The 17329-nt window shown below is 35.0% G+C and overlaps 1 protein-coding gene and 1 pseudogene across 1 annotated transcript; both read right to left on the reverse strand.

Moving 5' to 3' along the window:
• Positions 1-970: 970 nt before the first annotated feature.
• LOC113893465 lies at positions 971-1943 on the reverse strand (annotated as a pseudogene).
• A 3529-nt stretch (positions 1944-5472) lies between these two features.
• On the reverse strand, positions 5473-6453 carry LOC113893466 (olfactory receptor 9K2-like). Its single transcript, XM_027543445.1, has one exon. It carries the CDS (start codon positions 6421-6423, stop codon positions 5473-5475), a length of 951 nt encoding a protein of 316 aa, XP_027399246.1. The 5' UTR covers positions 6424-6453.
• Positions 6454-17329: the final 10876 nt, after the last annotated feature.

Genomic DNA, 17329 nt, shown 5'->3' on the forward strand with positions numbered 1-17329 from the left:
GAATTCCATGGACTGCCCATACAGTTGCAAAGAATCGGACACAACTGAGGAACTTTCACTCACTTTATTTAATGGATTTACCATTTGACATGTTATTAATAGCTCTCTATTTAGCTATTTTTTCCATCAATTAGTGTGAGCTCAAGTACAGAAATCACTTAAAATTGGGAATTTTTATAGGGCATAGAGTATATAAAAATTCAATAAGTATTAATTTGATGAATGAATTCTCACTAAGGCATATATAACACAATATGAATTATCTTTACTCTTGTTTATTTTTATTAAAACTTCCTTGTGCAAAGGTACAATTTTAAAAAACAATTTATCAGTTTAGTAGATATTCAAATGAAGGGGAGAAATAATAATGCTTCAGCCAGAGAAACCATGAGATAAATGTGCCACTCATTTAGCCTCTGGACAATTAAGAGTTACTTACATTTCACACTTGAGACTGTGTACTGCAGAGTATCTGATTCTCTCACTAGACATTCACAAAGATTTCTTTAGTAAATCCAGTATTTTGTTCTGTCTTTCTTAATACATCAGATTGTGTTACCTCTACCAAATATATATATATATATATATATAATATATGGTAGTGACTCAAGATAAACAATACATCCCAAACAACAGCCTCAAAGAGTCAGAAGTTGGAATATATATGTCCTAAAAACAAATGACATGGAAACCATTATCATTATCCAAAAGGAAGTACAGAGAAAGTCATTCCATTTTAAAATCAACAGCCAGACAAAATAGAGTCCGTCTTCCTGATGTATGTATTCTGATTAGGTCCAAATACATCTTCAAAAGTATATATTCTTCATATATGGGATTCAAACAAATAAAGTTTCTTAAGATTTGAATTAGTCCTTCTCTAAATTATTATAAAGCTCAGCACTTTTAAGAATATTACATTTACTTAATTCTATTTTCAGTTAATATAGAATTAAATAAAAATAGGTTTTCACCCCAGAATCTTCCTAAGAGTTTCTTTGACATCTTGGTTTCTGAGAGAGTAAATCAAAGGATTCAACATGGGAGTAACCGGGGTGTAACCCAAGGAGGCCACTTTACTCAGCTCAGGAAATCTGTCAGGGATGACATACATAAAGATGATGGCACCATACAATACACTCACGACTCCCAGGTGAGAGCTGCAAGTGGAGAAGACTTTCTTTCGCCCCTCAGCGGAGTGTATTTTTAGAACTGTGGATAAAATATATATATATAAGACACAATAATGACAATTATGGTAGGCAAAATGATAATGGTGCGTAGGAAAAAGGATACCATATTAGGAATGTAGAGATCAGAACAAGAAATCCTCAGAAGTGGACGCTCATCACAGTAAAAATGGTCAATGTTCCGAGAAGCACAAAAGGATAAAGTAAATGTCATGATGGTCTCAATAACTGAGCTGATACAGCCAAAAAAAAAGGAACCAGCCACAAACTGAACACAGAGATGTGCTGAAATCTGGACAGAGTAGAGGAGTGGGTTGCAGATGGCAATGAAGCGGTCATAAGCCATGACTGCCAGGAGAAACCCCTCGGTCACAATGAAGAGGTCAAAGAGAAACAGCTGGGTCACACCGCCTGCAAAGGAGATGGACTTGCTCTCAGACCAGAAGTTGCTCATAGCCTTGGGTGCAATAACAGATGAATAGAAGAGATCAACAAAGGATAGGTTGCCTAGGACGAAATACATTGGTGTGTTCACCTGGGGATCAGTCATAATAATGACCATCATGCCAATATTTCCTAGAAAGATCATGGCATAGACAAGCAGAAAAAGCAGGAAGAGGAGAATATGGAACTATGGGCGGACCCTGAAGCCTACAAAAATGAACTCAGTCACTTCTGCGTGGTTGCTTGTTTCCCTGTCATCCATGGCAGAAATCTGCTGAGAAGCACAAGGCAAAATAAATGAAACTGTGGCTTTGACTCTAGTGCTATTAATACCTTCTTAAATGCAGAATTAAATTATTTACTGCTTAATAAGATATTGCATACAAAACAATTTTAATGTCAGGAAGATGCAAAAATTTGAAGTAGATGTCATTAGGTTTCTTAAACTGTTATTCTATTAAGCAGTGAAAGATATCCTTTGGTTATTTTATTTAAATCATAATTGGCAGGGGTTTCTGCAAGAAATTAGCCTATTTTATTGCCTAAAATCACTCACATTCTAAATTTCTATTCTTAAAATGTTTAAACCTAGAGGCGTTTTTCATCTAAAATTGTAGTATGCACATTATCTAAAATAGAAGTATCTCATGTAATCTATGCTACTGCTGCTAAGTCGCTTCAGTCGTGTCCGACTCTGTGAGATCCCATAGACGGCCTCCTGCCAGGCTTCCCCATCCATGGGATTCTCCAGGCAAGAACACTGGAGTGGGTTGCCATTTCCTTGTCCAATGTAATCTATATGATAGTGTTTACAACCCTCATGAAAACGAAGTTAGTGTTTGATTCATTACATGACAGTAGTAAATAAATTGAAAATATTTTTACCTTATTTTAGCTCAATATATTTCATTTTCCTTATTTATGTAGGCCATCTTTGAAAATAGAATAAAATAGACATTATTGGCATAATTGAAAACATCCAAAATTCACTAAGTGAAGATAAAGTTCTCTAATGGAATTTTCAAATATTTTCCTTTTCTCAGGTCAAAGCCATTCTCCCAATATATACATTTTTATTGCCTCATTATAAATATTTCATTCCCATTAACACTCATTTAACAAATATCACAGTCATTTAAACTTCTTTTTGAGGCAGAGAAAGAAGGTAGTGAATATTCCAATCCTTACACTGCAGTGAATGACTTTCTACCAAGGCTCCATCAATTCAAGACATCTCACTGTTTAGATAATACAAGTAAACTTCACTGATATACATAAATGGAAATCCCTTTCCTGAATTCTGTTACACCTTAGGTGTTTTAAGATAAATATACTTGGGTAACCATGGATATTTAAAGACCATAGTAACTTGCATCGTCCAGAGTCCATGATCATGAACTTGAGTATGGGTAGTGGTGTTTATGATGGTGTTAGTTATTTAAAGCCTGTGAAACCTTCCTCAGGATATTTCAGCATTGAATTTTTGCTCATCTTCTGTGATGGATTCCATTGGGAGAGGAGTAATCGTAATGTCAATTATGGTGCCATAAGTGAAGACTCTTGGGCTGTTGTCCATGAGGACTGAAGTAACCTTAGGTACAAACAAATAGTCTAATAATAGTCAAAAACAAGGGGAAAAGAGAAAAATTCACTTGAAATTATTACCTATATATCTTGATATAGCTATGTTTCAGGATATGACAAATGCCGTCTAAATCACAAATTCAAAGACAGATTATGGTTGCTAATGTTGTTCTCCTATATTTAAATACCAAACAGTTAAAAAATATACTGAAGGGAAAGATAACATTCATACAAGTAACTTTATATCTTTAGCAAAAATGCTTATGAGATTAGGATCTCTATTTAAAAATTCCTTAAAAACTGCAGTGTGACTGAAAGACTACATTAACATCAGAGACATACTACTCTATTTAGTAAGCCCAACTTGATAAGAATGTAATTTTTCTAAAATATTTTTATCAGATAATTTTAATATTATTTTTTAAAAACCAGTTTTTAAATTAAAAATTATGTTGTATACCTGTGGTGGATTCGTTTTGATGTTTGGCAGAACTGATACGATTATGTGGAGTTTAAAAATAAAATAAAATTTAATTTAAAAAAAAAAAAATTATGTTTAGAATTCATCTGTGTTTTTAAAGTGTATAGATAGCAAAAATGATGTGGGACCAGACCTTCTCTTTTATTATAATTCAGTATTAGTAAAAGCTTAATCAGTTTAGGAAGAGAAGGTTGATTGGATATTTTAAATGGAAAATATTAAATAAGGTTAGTTAGTTATATTAAACTGAGAAACAAGAGTTTCTGCAAAGTCAAGACAGTTGACCTTGGAACACATAGGCAAAAGCAGAATTTGAAAGCTCAATCTGAGTTCTGAGAATATTTTCTTAACTTTTAATGGTTGAAGTGAATTGAAATGAAGTGTAGTGAAGTCGCTCAGTCATGTCTTTCTCTTTGCAACCCCATGGACTGTAGCCCACCAGGCTCCTCTGTCCATGGGAATCTTCAGGCAATAGAACTGGAGTGGATTGCCATTTCCTTCTCCAAACTCTTAATGGTTAAATATTATTAATCCTAATTTCTTCTTTATCTTATGAGGCCGCATTTTCCCAGTGAGAGATTCTTAAACATTGAAATAATTTTCACTTCCACGAGACCTCATTTTATTAACCACCCCAATATTCAACTTAGTTTATCCATGGTTTTAAAGATATTCCCTCTCTTCACTGTCTCATGTAAGACTGCTGTCATTAAAACAATCATAACCTCTCATTTGGATAATCAGAGGCTTTTTGTGATTCTCTTCTTCCATGAATATTTAGCTACAGAAAGTTAAAATGCAATTTTTCTAAAATACAAGTTTGAACACAATATATCCTTTTAAAAATCCACAGTGCTTCCTGCTGCCTGCAGAATAAAAGAAATTTTCCTTGTCTTGTTATATAGGTTTGTATGAGTTCCATGAATTGCCTTCTAGGTTTCTCTTACTCCCTCTCTTGTGCATTTAAATCAAGACCTAAATTTCAGGAAACTTTGAAATTTTCCTTGATCATTTAGATGACTCATCTTTAAAGACTGCACTCTATACATATTTCTATATTTGCTTTTATGACTGGGTTTAACATATGGCATGTTAGCTCTCTAGTCAGATATTTTCCCCTCAATTACTGTGACCTCAAGTAGAGAAATTACTTATGCCTAGGAATTTTTATAGGGCAAAGAGTACATCAAAATTCAATAAATATTGGATTGATAAAAGAATTCTCACTAAGGCACATATAACAGAATACTAAATTTACTCATTTATTTTATCACAGTTTTCTTGTAAGAAGGAGGACATCCAAAAATAATTTATCAGATTAATCAATATTCAAATGATGTGGAGATATAATAACATGTCAGAGAAACCATGAAATAAATTCATTAGCCTCTGGGCAATTAAGAGTTACTTACATGTCATCCCTCAGACTGTGCACTGCAGAGAGATTCTCTCACAAATAGTTCACAAAGATTTCTTCAGTAAATATAATATTTCATTTGCTTATTACGTTACCTTGTGCTACCTCTACCAAGTAAATTTACATCCACATAAAACATGTTACTAATGCAAGAAAATTGAAGATGAAGCATAGAGAAAGTCATTCCAGTCTTGAATCAAAACAGGCAAACCATAGTCCATGTACTTTTTAGCTGTAAGTACATGGAATTCTAATAAATGAAAACTTTATGATTAAATATTTCTAAGATCAATGGGTACAACTTTTTAGTCAGTTGCTTCCCCAAGTTGTTATAATTCCCAGGACTTTCATTTACATCACTGTAAAAGTAGAATTAAGTATCTTTTCTCTAGGCTCTTTCTCAGAGCTTCTTTGACATCTTTGTTCCTCAGAGAATAAATCAAAGGGTTCAACATAGGAGTGACTAGGGTGTAACATAAGGAAGCCACTTTACTGAGCTCAGGAAATGTATCAGGAGTGAGATACATAAAAAATACAGCACCATACAGTACACTCACGACTCCTAGGTGAGAGGTGCAAGTGGAGAAGGCTTTCTTTCGCCCCTCAGTGGAGCGTATTTTTAGAACTGTGGATACAATATATATATATGACACAATAATGATAATTATGGTAGGCAAAATGATAATGCTGCATAAGAAAAAAGAAATCAACTTATGAACATAGAGATTAGAGCAAGAAATCTTCTGAAGTGGACGGTCATCACAGTAAAAATGGTCAATGGTTCGAGATGCACAAAAGGATAAAGTAAATGTCATGCTGGTTTGAAGAACTGAGCTGATGCAGCCAAAAAAATAGGAACCAGCCAACAACTGAACACAGAGATGTGTTGACATCTGGACAGAGTAGAGGAGTGGGTTGCAGATGGCAATGAAGCGGTCATAAGCCATGACTGCTAGGAGAAATCCTTCAGTCACAATGAAGAGAGCAAAGAGAAAGAACTGGCTAATACAGCCTGCAAATGAGATGGACTTGCTCTCAGACCAGAAGTTGCTCATAGCCTTGGGTGCAATAACAGAAGAATAGAAGACATCAATGAAGGAGAGGTTGCCTAGGAAGAAATACATTGGTGTGTTCAGCCTGGGGTCAGTCATAATAATGACCATCATGCCAACATTTCCTAGAAGGATCATGGTGTAGATAAGCAGAAATAGCAGGAAGAGGAGAATGTGAAGTTCTGGGTGGACCCTGAAGCCGGCAAGAATGAAGTCAGTCGCTTCTGAGTAGTTGCTTGTTCCCCTGTCACCCATGGCAGACAACTGCTGAGAGGCAGAAGGCAAAAGAAATGAAACTGCGACTTTGAGTCATCAATTCATCAATACACTCTTATATGTAGCTATACATTATTTACCTCTTAATGAAAAAGGTATACAAAACAATTTTAACGTCAATAAAATGCATGAATTTGGATTTAGATATTACTAAACTTCAGGAATTGTTATTCTATTAGACAATGAAAGAAGTTATATGCTTATTTTATTTAAATCATACATTGGCAAGGATTTCTGCAAGAAATTAGCATATTTTATTGTCTAAGATTACTCACATTCTGAATTTCTATTCTTGCTATATTTATTGTTAAAAAGTATCTTATCCAAATTAGGAGTATTACATCTTATCTAAAATAAGCATATTGCATGGAATCTCTATGGTAGTGTTTATAGCCATTATGATAGCTAAGTCAGTATTTGTGTCATTACATGACAGTATTAAAAATATTTGAAATATTTTTACTTTATTTTACCTCAATATATTTAGTTTCCATTGTTACTGGAGCCATCTTTGAAAACAATGTGATTAGACAATATTGGTATGTTAAATAAAATCAAAAATCACTGAGTAGATAAAGTTCTCTAACTCTACTTCTAAACATACTTTACTTTTCTCATATCAAAGTCATTCCCCCAAATACATGAATTTAATTGCTTCATTACAAATGTTGAACTTGCATTAATAGTCATTAAATTTTAAAAAATGTAATTACTTGGCCCTCTCTTTAAAGCAAAGAGAGAAGCTGGTGAATATTCCAATCCTTATACCGCAATGAACAACTTTCTACAAAGGCTGCATCAATTCAAGAGTCTCACCCTTTAGACAGAGAAAGTAAACTTCAGTGATATATGTAAAGAAAATCCCTTTCCTAAATTCTAGTATACCTGATATGTCTTAAAGTAAGGATAACTGGATAACTATGGATATTTAAAGATCATAGCAACCTTGTGTCACCCAGAGTCTGTGATCATGAGCTAGTGAATCAAAAGTGGTGTTTTAGTGGCCTCAGTTGTTTTTAAATCTCTGATACCTTTTTCAAGAGTATTTTAGCATTAAGCTTTTACTCATCCTCTATGATGGATTCCACTGGGAGAGGAGTAATCGTGAAGTCAATTATGGAGACATAAGTGTAGACTCCAGGGCTGTCGTCCATAAGGACTGAAATAACCTCAGGAACAGTTTAATAATAGTCCAAATACAAGGAACTTTTCCTTCTATAGTTGTGTATATCCTTTGGGAAATATTTCTGGACTTTATTTTCTTTACTGACAAAGAAAAACTTTATGGTATAATCTCAACATACATATCGGTAAGCATAGAAAAGAGATTTAAAAGTTTGCATATGAGGAAAGTTTTAGATAAGTAAATATTTTAAGTTATGTAGTAAATTATAGTTATGATTTCAAAAATAAAAAATCCCACTTCAATTTGTAATTATCTATGCTTCTTAATGTAGGTATAATTCATGATAAGACAAATGCCCACTAAATCACAAATTCAAAGTGAGATAATGGGTGATAATTCTATGTATTCCTTTATTTAAATACAAAACAGTTAGAGGTTATTTTGGAAGATATGATAGTATTTAACACATTTAAAGAAATCCTTTGTAAAAACAGTTTAAGATCAGGATCTATATTTGAAAATTCTTTCAAAACTACACAGTGACTGAAAGACTACATTAAAGTCGCAGTCTTTGCTACTTAACAAGCCTAATTTTCTAAGAATGCCATTTTTACTAAATATGTTTGTAATTCAATTTTATTTTTAGAAAATAACTGTCTAAAGTAAAAAAATAATTTTTAGATTTTATCTGGGTTTTATAAGTGTATAGACAGCAAAATGATGTGGGAACCAGTCTTCTTTTTATTGTAATACAGTATTAGTAAAAGTTTAACCAGTAGAGGAAGAGAAAGCTGTTTAGATATTTTAAAAAGGAGAATACTAATTAAGGTTAGTTAAGGCCTGTTGACAATCATATGTCTTTGTGAAAAATGGATACTCAGATCCTGTGCTTGCTTTTAATCAGATTGCTTTTTGGTTCTTTTTTGTTTGTTTGGTTACTTTTGTTTTTGAAGTTGAGTTGTATGTGGTATTTTTTGGCATATTTTGAATATTAACCTCTTATAAGATATATTGTTTGCAAATATTTTCTCCTATGCAGTTGGCTGCCTTTTCATTTTCTTCAAAGATTCCTTCATCTGCAAAGGTTTTCGGTTGATGTAGTCCCATTTGTTTATTTTTGCTTCTGTTTCCCTTGACAGAAGAAACAGATCCTTCCTCCTTAAAATATACACATTACTGAGACTGATGTCAAAGAGGTTACTGCCTGTGTTTTCCTCTAAGAGTTTTGTGGTTTCAGAGCTTACATTTACATTTTTATCCATTTTGAGTTTACTTTTGTACATGGTATGAGAAAGTACACCAGTTTGATTCTTTTGCATATATCTATCTAGGTTTCTCAGCACCATATATTGAAGAGCCTGTCTTTCCCCATTGTGTATTCTTCCTCCTTTATTGTAGATTAATTGATGTATGAATCTGGACATATTTCTGGACTCTCTATTCTGTTCCACTGATCTATGTGTATATTTTTGTGACAGTACTATACTGTTGTGATTACTTAGCATTGTAGTATAATTTGAAATAAAGAAACACAATAATTTCAGTTTTGCCCATGTTTCACAAGAATGTTTCAGCTATATGGATCTTTTGTGTTTCCATACAAATTTTAGAATTACTTGTTGCAGTTCTGCCCAAATATGCCATTGGCATTTTAATAGAGATTAGATTGAATCTGTAGATTGCATTGTGTAGTATTGTCATTTTAATAATATTAATTCTTCCAATCCATGAGTATGGCATATTTTTCCATTTGTTTGCGATGTCTTCAATTTCTTTGATCAGCATCTAGTTTTCCAAGTTCAGATCTTTTACCTCTTTAATGAGACTTAAGTGTAGGTACTTTATTTTCTGATGCAATTGTAAATTTAATTTTTATTAATTTCTTTTTCTGGTAGTTCACGGTTAGTATATAGAAACACTATGCTACACAGATTTCTGCATATAATTTTTTTATCGTGCAACTTTATTGATTCATATATTATTTCTAATAGATTTTTGATGGCATCTTTATGATTTTCTCTATATAGTATATTCTTTTGTAAACATTGACAGTTTTCTTTCTTTCTTTCCAATTCAGATTCTTTTTCTTTTCTTTTGTTTTATCATCCTCGTCTAATTCTAATTTTAGAGGAAGCATTTTCAGCTTTTCAATGTTAGGTATGAGGTTGGATGGGGACTTGTAATATATGACCTTTATTATGTTGAGATATAGTCCTTCTAGACCCTTATTGTTGATCATTTTAGTCATAATGGATGTTAAATCTTGTTAAAAGCTTTTATGCATCTACTGAGATGATCATATAGATTTTATTTTTAATTAGCTAGGAGGTGATGACATTGACTGAATTGTTGGTACTGACACATACTTGCATGCTGTGGGTATATCCCACTTGAAGATGGTGTATGATACTTTTAACATATTGTTCAAAAATTTTTTGTTAATATCTTGTTGAGGACTTTGCATTTATGTTAAACATGATGCTGGCCTTTTGTTTGGTTGTGGTGTCCTGTCTGGTTTTGTCATCAGGGTGATGTTGGCCTCATAGAATGAGTTTGAAAGCTGTTCCTTCCTCTTCAATTTTTGTTTGCTTTTTGAATATAAATTTATTTATTTTAATTGGAGGCTAATTACTTTACAATATTGTAGTGGTTTTTGCAATACATTGACATGAATCAGCCATGGGTGTACATATGCTCCCCATCCTGAACCCCCCTTCCACATCTCTCCCCATCCCATCCCTCTGACTCATCCCAGTGAACCAGCCCCGAGCATCCTGTCTCATGCATTGAACCTGGACTGGCGATTCATTTCATATATGATAAATATACATGTTTCGATGCCATTCTCCTGAATCATCCCACCCTCTCCCTCTCCCACAGAATCCAAAAGACTGTTCTATACATTTGTGTCTGTTTTTGCTGTCTTGCACACAGGGTTATTGTTACCATATTTCTAAATTCCATGTATATCCATTAGTATATTCTACTGGTGTTTTTCTTCTGGCTTACTTCACTCTGTATAATTGGCTCCAGTTTCATCCACCTCGTTAGAACTGATTCAAAGGTATTCTTTTTAATGGCTGAGTAATACTCCATTTGTGTACCACAGCTTTCTTATCCATTCGTCTGCTGATGGACATCTAGACTGCTTCCATGTCTTGGCTATTATAAACAGTGCTGTGATGAACACTGGGGTACACGTGTCTCTTTCAATTCTGGTTTCCTCAGTGTGCATGCCCAGTAGTGGGATTGCTGGGTCATATGGCAGTTGTATTTTCCAGTTTTTTAAGGAATCTTCACACTGTAAATTTTTGGAATAGTTTGAGAAGGATAGGTGTTAACTCTCCTTGAAATGTTTGGTAGTATTCACCTGTGAAGCTGTTTCTTTCTTGGAATTCTGTTTTTTACTGGCAATCAGTCTGTCACATTTTCTTTCTTCTTGATTCAGTCTTAGATTATACATTTCTAGGAATCTGTCCTTTTCATTTAAATTGTCCATTTTAATGGCATACAGTTTTTCTTAGTAATGTTTTATAATTTGTGTTTCTGTGGTGTTGGTTGTAACTTCACTTTTATTTATGATTTTATAGATTTGGGTTCTCTCTCTTTTTTTCTGGTGAGTCTAGCTAAAAGCTTATCAATTTTGTTATCTTTTAAAATATCAGATATTTGCTTCATTAGTCTTTTCCATTTTTTATGCTCTATTTATTTCTTCTATGACCATTGTTCTTTCTTACTACCCACTTTGTAGTCTGATTGTTTTAATTTATTCTTTTTTCAAGTTCTTTTATGTATAAGATTGTTTATTTGAGATTTTTCTTCTTTCCAGAGGTAGAATTATACCAGTATAATCTTCTCTCTTAGAACTTCTTTTGCTGCTTCCTACAATTTGGATCATTGTTTTTCATTTTCCAATTGTCTCCAGTTATTTTGATTTCTTCATTGATTTCTGCAATGACCCATCATTTATTTTAGGGCAAATTATTTCATCTCCACATGATTTTGTCTCTGAAGGTTTTCTGCAGCTATTTTATTATACTTGATTTCTAGTCTTATATCTCTGTGGTCTGAAAAGATGTTTATTATGATTTCAGTCTTCCTAAATTTACTGAGACTTGCTTTGTGGCCTAGCATGTGATTTATCCTGAAGAATTTTCTGTGTCCACTTGAAAAGAGTGTATATTCTGCAGTTTTTGGATGAAATTTCTGCATATGTTATGTTTAATATGTTGAGATATAGTCCCTCTAGACTCTCATTGTTCAGCATTTTTATCATTAATAGATGTTTAATCTTGCAAAAGTTTTTGTGCATCTATTGAGATGATCAGATAACATTTATTTTCAATTAGTTAAGAGGTGACCACACTGACTGAATTGTTGATATTTATATGTCCTTGCATTGTGGGGTTAAAGACTACTTGAAGATGGTATATATAGGTTACTATATATAGGAAGACGACATATATATATATATATATATATATATATATATATATATATATATATTTAAAACAACATTTATCTGTCTGACTTTCCAGATGGCTCAAGGTAAAGAATCTGCCTGCTAATGCAGGAGACACAGGGGACATCAGTTCAATCTTTGAGCCAGGAAGATCCCCTGGAGGAGGAAATGGAATCTCACTCCAGTATTCCTGCCTGGAAAATCCTATGGACAGAGGAGCCTGGTAGGCTACAGTCCATGGGGTTACAAAGAGTCAGACAAAATTTAGCAACTCAGCATTATCTACCTATCATTCTTTCTTTCTATACATATGCTTAACTGGATGATCTCTTAAGTTTGAATGTGCATGTATGTGTGCTCAGCGCTCAGTTGTGTTCAAGTCTTTGCCACCCAAGGGCTGTAGCTCACAAGGTTCCTCTGTCCATGGAATTTTCCAGACAAGAATTCTGGAGTATGTTGCTTTTTCCCACTCTAGGGGATATTCCCAGCTCAGGGATTGAACCCATATCTCCATATGTTCTGCATTGGTAGGTGGAATCTTTTGCATTCTAGCAGCCTTACATTTTAAATCCATGTCCTACGTATAATGGTTTTGACACCATATTTTATATCTTTTTGCTTTGGCTATCCTTATCACATATTGTGAGTATAAAATATTTTACTACTTTTGTCTTTTGACCTTCTTATAACTTTATAAATGGTTGATAAACTACTTTATATTTTTTTTTACCAATGATATTTCTCATTCATAAGTTTCCCATTTTTTGTTGTGTTTTTTTTTTTTTATCTGCTTACAGTTCCTTTACCATTGCTTATAAAGCCAGTATAATGATTCTTAACCATTTTAGCTTTTATTTGTCTGGAAAAAATCTTTATCTCTTCTTCAAATCTGAATAATTACATTGCTGGGTAGAGTATTCTTAGTTGCAGGTTTTTCCTTTTATCACTTTGAATGCATCATGCCCATGCTACTCATTTCTGGCCTGCCTGCTGCTGCTGTTGCTAAGTCACTCAGTCGTGTCCGACTCTGTGTGAGCCCAGAGATGGCAGCCCACCAGGCTCCGCCATCCCTGGGATTCTCCAGGCAAGAACACTGGAGTGGGTCGCCATTTCCTTCTCCATCTGGCCTGCCTATTTTCTACTAAAAAGTCACCTGATAGTCTTATACAAATTTCTTTGAATGTAACTATTTGTTGTTATCTTGCTGCTTTTAAGATTCTCTCATTATTTTTAATAGTTGATAATTTAATGTTAATGTGTCTTGTTGTGGATCTATGAATTAATCTAACATGAATTTCTATACTTCCTGGACCTAGGGGTCTTTTTCCTTCATGGGGTAGGGATGTTTTCAGCTATTATTTCTTCATATAATTTTTCTCTCCATTTATCTCTTTTCCTTTTGTGATCCCTATAGTGTGAATGTTGGCATACTTGATGTCATCCCCAGAGTCTCTTAGATTATTATAATTAAAAAATTCTGTTCTATTTTAAGTTCATCATGTGTAATTACCAATTACCTGTCTTTCAGAGCACTGATCCATTCCTCTGATCTAATCTACTGATAATTCCTTCTGGTGTGGATTTTATTTCAGCTATTGTATTCTTCAGCTCTGTTTGATTTTTATTTATAGTTTCTAACTTTGCTGAAATCCTTATTGTGTTCATTCATTTTCTTTCTGAGTTCCATGAGCACTTTTAGATCATTACCTTCAACTCTCTATCGAGTAGATTGATTATCTCCTCTCCGTTTAGTTCTTTTTCTGAGACTTTGTCTTATTTCATCATCTGGAATCTATTTCTCTGTCTCCTTATTTTGCCCAGTTCTCTATGTATTTTCCTATGTACATCAGTTATAGTTTTCAATCTTGGATAAGTGACTTTGTGTAGGAAACATCCAATGAGGTCCAGAAGCATTCTCTCATTTGGTCATCAGAGGTATAAGCCCAGTGCTGCCCTCATATGGGAAGCATGTACCCTTCTGTAATGGTTAGTTAGTATATTAGGCATGCTGGCAGGTGGGGTTGGACCTCAGCTGAGTTGGCTATGTGGCTATGCGTTGTACATTTGCTTTGAATCCACTGGATGGTAAGGGATCCCATCCTCATGATTGGTTGAGTAGCCAGGGGTGGTGGGTAGTGCTGCTACTGGCCCACTGGAGAGTAGGGCCAGGTCCTCATGCAGCTGTCTGCTTAGCCAAGGGGTAGTCAGGCTGGTGTTGGCCTCCTGGGGGTGGCGATGGGTCCCTGATTTGCTGTCTGCACAGCTCAATGGAGTTTGGGTTGGAACTAACCTGCTGGAACTGATCATGGGTGGGTATGTCCTCCAGTACTGATAGGTTTAAGTTTCCAAAATGACACTTGGTAGGCTGATGTCATCACAGTAGAAAGAGCTCCTCAAAATGGCTACTTCCAAATGACTACTTCCAGTGTTCCCTTTCCAAGGGGAGTCTCAGTTGCTTTCACCTATCCAGGAGGCTCTCCAAGATGATCAGGTGGGTCTGACCCTTGCTTCTTTCAAATTACTGCTTGTGTACTGGGACTTAGAGTGTGTGACATTTTGTATTCATGGTTAAAGAGTGATGTTTCTGCTTCCTATAGCCTTCCAGCTTTTCCAAAGAGAAAGCTTGAAGGCTGTCAAAACTAGATTTTCTGAGGGCTTTTCTTCCCTGTGCAGGCCCTCCTGCACTCGGAAGCCTAATGTGGGGATGTTGAACAGCTGTGTGTTAATTGGCAACGACGTCTACATATGATACTCCTTCCACTTGTGCGTTGCTAACCCAGGGGTGTCAGTCCTGAGTATAATGTATCTCTGCCTCTCCTATCCACCTCACTGTTGTTCCTCCTTCAGGTCTTTAGATGTGGAAAATTTTTCTGACAGTCCTTAGGTTACTTATATAGATAGGTGCTTTGTAAGTGGTTGCAATTTTGGTGTGCCTGTGGCAGGAGGTAAACTCAAGGTCTTCCTACTCTGCCATTTTTGCCATAACACCCATCAATAAATTAGCTTCAAAAGTTATATCCACAATATTAACAACTAATGGACTTCAATATACAAAGAATAAAACATTCTCACTGGAATGTGTGAAATGAATATATTAATAAACTCATTATACTACATTTATAAAATTCAGGTAACATGGAAAAAATACAGAGTTTAAGATGCTTCCACATCTACTCATGAGCAAGTAATTACTATAAGACCTGGCTTCCATCACAAAATGTAAACTTTGTAGAAATTAAATGAACCAACCATATTTAGATACTGTATAATAAGCAGCAAATGACTGTGATACCTGAGAAAAAGGAAACAATTCAAGGAAAATTTAAACATAAATACAAAGCAATTGAAACAAATCAAACACAATTATAAAGTTAAAAATGAAAAACAAAAACCTGACAGGCATTCAGTGATAACTGAGAAAATATTACAAATAAAATTAGAAAGGAGGTGATTAGAAAATATTAGTAACTATAATGGTGAAATTTTCTTTTGAAAGTGGACAGCAACTCTAAACACACAGATACAAGAAACTTCACAAAAACCCAAGAAAAGGAACAGAAAGAAAATAGAATGAATGCACAGCAGGATAAATTTTCTGAAAAGGGATGGAAAATACTGTCAAAGCAACAAGAAGGAAAACAAACAAACAAACAAACATATATTATCAAACAAAAAGTAAAGCATAGATTTTGGTCAGAAAAATTCAAAACTGAAGACAATAGAATACTATCCTTAAAGTGCTAAAATACAGGACAATGGAAGACCAAATGAAAACACTATATCCAGGAAAAACATATTAGAACTGAAGGCAAAATAATAAACTCATTAGATAACAGAAACTAACAGAATACATTATGCCAAATTTGCACTAAAGAAATGGTTTCTTATTTCCCAAAATACTTGTTGTGGAATCTTTGTATACTCTAGAGTAGTGATCATACAACTATAGCCTCTAGAGCAAATCTTGCCCTCATTCATTTACCTTTTGTCTATGGCTGCTTTAACAGTATAGAGGCAGAAGTGAGGATATAAGAAGAGAAGGTATTTCTTTCTCTTTCAGTATGCTTCTTGGATTGTTTCTTATTTTGGTTCTAGCATCTAGTGGGCAAACCTCACCATGGTTCTCAGTCTTGAAGAGATTGCCAGGCTTCTGTGATACTTTAATACCACCTCTTCTCATGCCTTGCAATCACAGATGCAGCTATGACAGTCTGATCTTGCTAATACCTATGTTACTTCAAAGTCACCCCACAGATAACCATAATTCAAAAAGATATAGGCAGCTTCCTGTTCAAGATGGCAGAGTAGAAGGATGTGCACTCATCTCCTCCTGTGAGAACACTAAAATCACAACAAGTTGCTGAACAACCATTGCCAAGAGGATGCCGGACCTACTAAAAAAAGATACTCCACATCCAAAGACAAAGAAGAGGCCACAGTGAGACAGTAGGAGGGGCACAATCATGATAAAATCAAACCCCAAACCTGCTGGGTCAGTGACCCACAAACTGGAGAACAATAATACCAAAGTAGTTCTCCTTCTGTTGTGTAGGTTCAGAATCCCACATCAGGCTTCTAAACCTGGGGACCTGACAAAGGGACTAGGAATCCCCAGGGAATCTGACCGTGAAGGCCTGCAAGATTTGATTACAAGACTTCCACAGGACTAGGGCAAACAGAGACTTCAGTTTAAAGGACAAAAAAAAACCTTGTGCACCAAGACTCAGAAGAAAGGAGCAGTGACTCCACAGGAAACAGACTGAACTACCTGCTTTTGTTGGAGGGTGTCCTGAGGAGGCATCAGTCAGCAGGGACTCACCACAGGGACGACGGGACTGGCAGCAGATATCTGGAAAGGTCCCCTTTGGTGTAAACCCTCTTAGAGTTTTCCATTAATCTGACCATAGAGCCTGTAGACCTGAGGGCTGGATCACCTCAGGCCAGAAAACGACCAGGTTGGAAGTTCAACTGCAACCATCAGCACATAGTTAGATCAAGAGAGTTCCCAAAAAACATCTATTTCTGCTCTATTGACTATGCCAAAGCCCTTGACTGTGGGGGTCACAATAAACTGTGGAAAATTATGAAAGAGATGGGAATACCAGACCACCTGCCTCTTTAAAAATCTGTATGCAGGTCAGGAAGCAACAGTTAGAACTGGACATGGAACAACAGACTGGTTCCAAATAGGAAAAGGAGTACGTCAGGGCTGTATGTTGTCACCTGGTTTGTTTATTTATTTATTTATATTCAGAGTACTTGAACTGTGGTGTTGGAGAAGACTCTTGAGACTCCCT

This window comes from Bos indicus x Bos taurus, chromosome 5, assembly GCF_003369695.1.
Source record: "Bos indicus x Bos taurus breed Angus x Brahman F1 hybrid chromosome 5, Bos_hybrid_MaternalHap_v2.0, whole genome shotgun sequence".
Classification (NCBI taxonomy): Eukaryota; Metazoa; Chordata; class Mammalia; order Artiodactyla; family Bovidae; genus Bos; species Bos indicus x Bos taurus.

What these genes read in the sequence shown, in the direction of transcription:
- LOC113893466 (XM_027543445.1), bottom strand. Translation starts at nt 6,423, where the DNA reads ATGGGTGACAGGGGAACAAGCAACTACTCAGAAGCGACTGACTTCATT.